At 43.1% G+C, this 6,583-nt stretch overlaps 1 protein-coding gene across 2 annotated transcripts; it reads right to left on the bottom strand.

Moving 5' to 3' along the window:
- Nucleotides 1–1,649: 1,649 nt before the first annotated feature.
- LOC118364505 (tyrosyl-DNA phosphodiesterase 2-like) lies at nt 1,650–6,348 on the bottom strand. 2 transcript variants are annotated; one of them, XM_035746093.2, is made up of 6 exons: nt 6,050–6,348; nt 4,215–5,092; nt 3,736–3,827; nt 3,456–3,574; nt 3,117–3,287; nt 1,650–3,036 (listed from the first exon to the last, which is right to left on the bottom strand). In XM_035746093.2, exons 1-6 carry the CDS (start codon nt 6,128–6,130, stop codon nt 2,731–2,733), a joined length of 1,647 nt encoding a protein of 548 aa, XP_035601986.1. In that variant the 5' UTR covers nt 6,131–6,348; the 3' UTR covers nt 1,650–2,730. The 2 variants fall into 2 exon arrangements, with proteins under 2 accessions (XP_035601986.1, XP_035601988.1); XM_035746095.2 differs by having other exon boundaries at nt 1,653–3,036; nt 4,215–5,138; nt 6,050–6,347.
- Between the last annotated feature and the right edge of the window lie 235 nt (nt 6,349–6,583).

Here is a 6,583-nt window from a genome sequence, read left to right as displayed (position 1 = left end):
AAAAGGGAGAGAGGAGAGGAGGAAGAGGATGTGGACTACAATGAAAGGACAAAGAGGTGGTGACAGAGACATATTACAGGCATTTGTTTCTTCATTAGAGGCCTGTCTTAAGACTGCTGCCTTGGACAAGAATTAGAACTACCTTTGTCCACAGCACTACATGAAGGGGGGAGGGAGTTGTAGTGTATAGGAGAAAGCATCCGCACACTGCTGAATCCTGGAAGGAACAGTACAGTGCCTCATGAGACTGACCTTGAGAATGATGTTAAAGTCACAGCGAATATCAATACATGATAACATATGACCAATATGAACCATTCTAAGGCCCTAGTCTCTGATACAGTAGAAAAGCTAATTGACCATGTTTTTGCTTTGTTGTTTGACCCCCTATTTTAATATTCAGCAAGAGGATTGCATGATAATTCATATGTCAATCATATTCCACACTATGTTTCATTGTAAGTAGATAGAAAGTGGACATAGATATTTTTATGGATAAGCGTGATAATTGCATGAATAATGACACTGTCAAAATTGATAATTGAATGTTATACTACAGGCCTGTATGTCTCTTTGGTCAGGTTACAACCTTAATAATAAAACAAATAGACATGATCATTTCAACCAGCTTTAGTCTTCATTCCTAGAGACAGTATCATCACATGAGAGAATGAGTGTGATGTCTAACAACACACCGAGGATTTGCACCTTTTCCAGGTCATTCTCTGTACCTCCCCAGAACATAACAAATAAACCTATTTTTGGCTACTGTCCCAGAATGCACCTGGCTGATTGACTGACAGGCTCTTTACTGAGGATGAAGGAGAAGGCGCTGGTGCATTTATATACATGTAAGCTAGCCCGCTCGCTGAAGCCATGCCAGTAACAAATAATTCCTCACGTTGACAGGTTGCCATCTCTCCTCATTTCCGGCAGACTGTGCCGACATATTTGCATTCGGCTCGGATTAAACTGCTGCAAAAATGAGCTCCCAATCAATTTTCCAAAGGAAAACACTGGGGCCCTGTTCACCCATTTCTCCCCCTACAGAAGATACTGCCATCCATCTAAAACAGACAAGAGGGTGCACTGGTCCTAGAGCTCAGGAAACAACCTGAGCAGGAACAGAAAGCCACAGCAAACCGATACAATCGTGCGCAAGCCCACACACACACACACACACACACACACACACACACACACACACACACACACACACACACACACACACACACACACACACACACACACACACACACACACACACACACACACACACACACACACACACACACACGTACACACACCAATGACTGTATATAAACGCACGCATGCATACACACACAATCGTGAGTGCGCACACACACACATGCGCGCATACACAATCATGCACATAATAGCACACAAAGATGTCTACACACACTTACTCAAAAGCACAGACTCACACACTTTGTGAAGAAAGTCACCCTAACGCACACGCTAACACAATAAATATATGATCAGTGATATAAAGAAAAGATCTATGGTTGTCAAAACAAATCATTAGCCTTGCGACCAACCCCTCCCTAAAAAAATACACGAGTCAGCTGCTACGTTTGCATACCCATTGATGCACATTATTGATGGCAAAATGTTCAAGGCATTTCAATGAGGGAGCATTCATTCTTGAGGTTATCAGTAATAGAGAAGGCCAAGAGAGGAGAGAAGCATTAAAGAAACAGTCAAGACAGAACATCTATTAGATACCGTCAGTCTCAACCAGACCAGCTGCTCAGGAAAGAGCATACATGTGGTCATGTAGTCCCAAAAACTGTTTGAAGTCTGTTTTGTCTGTATTTTCTCCTGTCTGATTTGGCATCTTAATGTCACACTGGATACCATTGACAAAGCACCGGTTTCATGAATGAATGCACCTCGCTTTCTCTCTCTCACGGTGAGGGTGGCTCTGTTGGGGTGGTGATATCAGGGCTAGACAGGTGTTATTCATAGGGCTGGCTTTATCCCTAATGCGATAAAGGAGTTTATTTTTGGAGGTCACTCAGTGTCTGGCGCAGTGAGTGGATTTGGGATACGGCCAGAGCTACCTCTAGTGGAGAGAAATCAGAACTAACTTCATTCATTTGGAGTAGGAAAATGTTTGGTATGGGGTTCTTCTGTACTATTTTTACTGAATGGTTGGATAAGGCTTTTAATACACAACACGTTCACTTTGTGAGTGCAAAATGGTAGAGATCTGTTACAGTAACAGCAAGTTAATAAACTGTTCTCTAAAACAATACAGCCTTGCAAATTAAAATGACATAGAAAGTCATATCGAAGTGTAATAATTACAAATACAAATAATTACTGTCTGGAACAAAAATGAGTTTATTGTGAAATTGGCTTGATGCTGTGATGTTTAAAACAGTGATAGACAATAATCAGATATAGTTATAGCCAATATAGTTTCTGCTTCCAAGTCCAAAGACAGTATGAATGTGCCCTTGAATAGGGTACATAACCTGTTGGCACAGACAAATATGTGGCTGGATAAATTAAAAGTGTGCCTTGGAACAGCAGCAGTTGCCAAACATAGAAAATGAAGTCATGAATCACTATTGCTGTGCCCATAATCCTGTTCTATCCTAGTTCAAAATCTCAAAATCTCCCAATGTACATAAAGAAGATGGGCAAAGACTTCTATGCTGTTCCAGGTTGACATGACATGGACAGCTAACTGTTCCCTTTGTATCATTCAGGTGTTGCTTGACTGAGTGGTTTTATGACGAAGGTGCAGAGGAGACCCCAGTGGTCACTGGTAAAGCGTTGACAGTCATTCAACCTCTCCAGGCCCACCTGGGTGATGCCATCTGGGCTGACCTTTGACCCCTCGCCGGCCTGCCTCAGGAAGATGCGGTCGAAGCGCAGGCGTGCGGGGAAAGGGAGGTCCTTGTTGTCATTGGTGACACAGTCCCAGGTGTACCGGCAGTCTTCCGGCCGGCCCAGGGACTCCCATACGTCACAGATGTTCTCGGGTAGACCGCCCTGGTTCTTCACCTGGAAACACACACAGACACGTTGCAGACATACACACATGATGTACATGTCAAACACATCGCTCCCTCTCTCTGTCTCACCTCCCAGTCCCTGAGGTTGGTGTCTCCCCCAAAGATGACGCTGTGGTCCTGGGGCTGCTCCCTCATTGTCTTCCACACCGTCCTCAGCTGGTTCTGGCGTTCCAGGGATTGGGGCTTCATGCTCTCCATGTGGGACGTCATCACACACAATGGATGGCCAAGGAAAGAAACCTGGTCCACGACAGAGAGAGCAGAGAGACACTGAGTAAGGGCAGAATCGTAACTTGAGATCTGCACGTTTAACTTGAATATCTGTGCACATTTTCTATTACTTAATGAAATTGGATGGAATGAGAGACGACAGGAAAAGATAAAGCAAGGTACAGAGAGTGTTCTTACATGGGCCATAAGCAGGTTTCTCCTCATCTCTGTGGTGGGGTAGTTCACTATGCTACTCTCCAGAAGTTGAACTCTGGACTTCCTCAGCAGTATGGCAGTGAAATAGCTTCTGTCACTACCTGGGATGAACCATATCAACATAACACAGGAAGGATAACCATAAACACAGTACATAATTACAGTCATATAATCCACAATAGCACTGATGTCATACTGAGAGATTGATTATTTAAAAAAATATTATTAAAGAAATATAATTTGTATAATGTTATTGCTTTACCCGGCAACACGTGATACGGCTTCAGAACCTGCTGTAAAACCTGGTAAATTGGTGAAATAACCTCTTGCAGTAGCACAATGTCGGGGTGGTACCTTCAAGGGAGAAAGAACATGAGAAATCAACACAATGCTGTTTCACTGCTTAAGATGTTGTTTAATGACTCGTAAACATATCATTCTGTTCTGTGACTTGACCAGGCAGTTAATGAAAAAAAAGAACATTGTTTTTGATGGAAAACAAAGTTTCATATGTGCAGTTTTAAAAGGGAGGGTAAAAATAATTTACTCTGTGACAAAAGTGAATAAGAAAATTGTGCCGAAGATGAACCTAGGACAGACTTCATCTCATTAACTGTGAGGACTGTCTCCCTCCTATTGGTCACAGTTCTCTCCACGCAGTGGGGGGTTACGGGAATGACAAATAAACTTCTCATCCTAAAAACTATATGATGAAATGTGTTGTGTGTTGATGTGACTCACTTGATCAGGTAGTCCAGTAGCCTTGAGAGACGTTCCTTGATATCGTTCAGGTCCAGGCCATCTATGTTCCAGGTCAGAAGGGAAAGTTTGTTTGGATCTCCCTTTTTCTTAGGTTTGTCCTCGTCTGGAGATGACTGTGATGACTGATCTGGATGTTTAGGTAATAACTGTTGTGGAGATGACTGTTGTGGAGATGACTGATCTGGTGATGACTGGTTTGGAGATGACTCATCTGGTGATGACTGGTGTGGAGATGACGGATCTGGATGATCTGGTGATGACTGTTGTGGAGATGACTGATCTGGTGATGACTGGTTTGGAGATGACTGATCCGGTGATGACTGGTGTGGAGATGACGGATCTGGCTGATCTGGTGAAGACTGTTGTGGAGATGACTGATCTGTGGATAACCGGGTTGGAGGACCCTGATCTGGATGTGGTTGGGCTTCAGTTGGCTGGTCCTTTGACTGGGTTAGGGAGAGATGGTCTAAAGGTGGTTGGGATTGGTTCGGGTGCACTGGATTGGGTTGCTCTGGTTGGGCTTGATTGGGTAGCGCTGAAGGGGGCGTGGCTGGGTTTTGATGCCCTGTAAGTGGTTGGGCAGGGTTACGTTGTGCTGGTTTGGGTGTCTCTGGTTTGGGTTGCTCCGGGATAGGTTGCTCTGGTGTAGGTTTCTCTCGATTAGATTGCCCTAAGGGTGGGTCAGCTTGCACTGATGGGGATTGGGCTGGGCTAGATTCCTCTGATTGTGATTGAACCAGGACAGACTGCAATGGGGCAAATTTGTCCATCTCTCCCTCCTTGTCCTCCATCTTCTTGGCACTCCTCTTTTTCTTTCCTCTCTTCTTTCTCCCCTTGGAATTTCCAGGGGCTGTAACCTGTTGGAGGGAGTCACTCGTCTGATTCTTATTGCCATCTGCTGGCCTGTTTATGTAGGTATCATAAGAGGATCACAAGAGAGGTATTAATCAATTATGAATGGGAAAATAGACTGACTTTACAAAATGCCAGACACATTTAATAATATGGCCTCTGATTTAGTAGGTGCTTTCTTTAATCCAAAGTGATCGTGTTGGATCCTGTGTTTTACATTATAGACATTACCATATATATGATTGAATATTATCTGCTGTTGGCTTGTGTGGATGTATGTGTTATGCAACATAGCTGACTTGAAACATTGTTAAAAGTATCAGGGCCATGGGACTTTCTCATGATGGAAAAATACAGAGAAGCATGAAGACAGGAACTGTTCAAATTAGTTGGGAGGGGGGCACATTCAGAGCGGGGTGTTGCGAGAACAAGCGGTCTTTTGTTAGATAACAGGAGCCTGGTGCGAGATAACGGTATGGAGCATGAGAGCCTGGATGTTCTTCACAAGCAAGTTACATCTATCAACAGAAGCGCCAAGAGGCGGGGACCCGCCTGAGCGCCTGCAATAGGCTGAGCAAGTTTAAACCACGCCCAGTCTCTACTGTGATAGGACAATAGACGGGTTGGAACTGTCTATCACAGTATAAAGAATACTGTTTACATACATCCTGTCAGTTCTCTGTTCTGCCCTGCGTGGTATTACAGTGAGCCCGTATATACGAAAGTTGCATTTGCCATTTATTACTTAGCTAATAAAAAATACATAGTATAAAATCGGTGACTCATTGTTATATTTATCCTGATACCAGATTTGAATTTACGCAACCCTAACAATCGCTAACATGATTCAGTGCTGTATGTGGCTCGTGAAGGAATCAAACCCACCACATACCAGGTGTTGTCACACAGTGCCCCCGACAGGGCCTATAACCTATTGTAAACATATCTGGCTTGTCACTTACCTTTCCACTGAGTCTTGTTTCTTGTCCTGCATCTCTGTTCGCTTTTTCACTTTTACACAACCATGAGAACAAAAACTGCATTCAGCTCCACTTACTCCCAACTGACAGAGTAGGCCTACAGGTCCTTTCCAAATAAGGTGACGTGTAAGTTAGGCTGCTTACTTAACACTACATGCTATATAGTAATGCAGATGTTCAAATTCAGACTATAAAATAAATATAACTATTTTCATGACAGACCATGGATTGCAGTAGAAGTTCAGACTGGAAAATGTTGGTTTCGATTGTCCGTAAATACGCCCCTTTTCGGGAGAAACCATGCAGTCACTGGGTGAAACTGAAAGTGTCCAGACAAGGGCCGCACAATAATAATAATAATAATAATAATAATAATAATAATAATAATAATAGGTGTTATAATTGTTTGTTGTTGTTTCGCTTGTACTTTTTGTATTTATTTATTCAATGGGGGGGGTCATTTCTGTACCAACTCTGTTGATAGTCCTGTTTGAACATCGAATAAATATATGGATT

The sequence above is a fragment of the Oncorhynchus keta genome, chromosome 31 (assembly GCF_023373465.1).
Source record: "Oncorhynchus keta strain PuntledgeMale-10-30-2019 chromosome 31, Oket_V2, whole genome shotgun sequence".
Taxonomy (NCBI): Eukaryota; Metazoa; Chordata; class Actinopteri; order Salmoniformes; family Salmonidae; genus Oncorhynchus; species Oncorhynchus keta.
The sequence above is the reverse complement of the archived record's forward strand: the minus strand, read 5'-3'. Positions and strand labels throughout refer to the sequence as shown.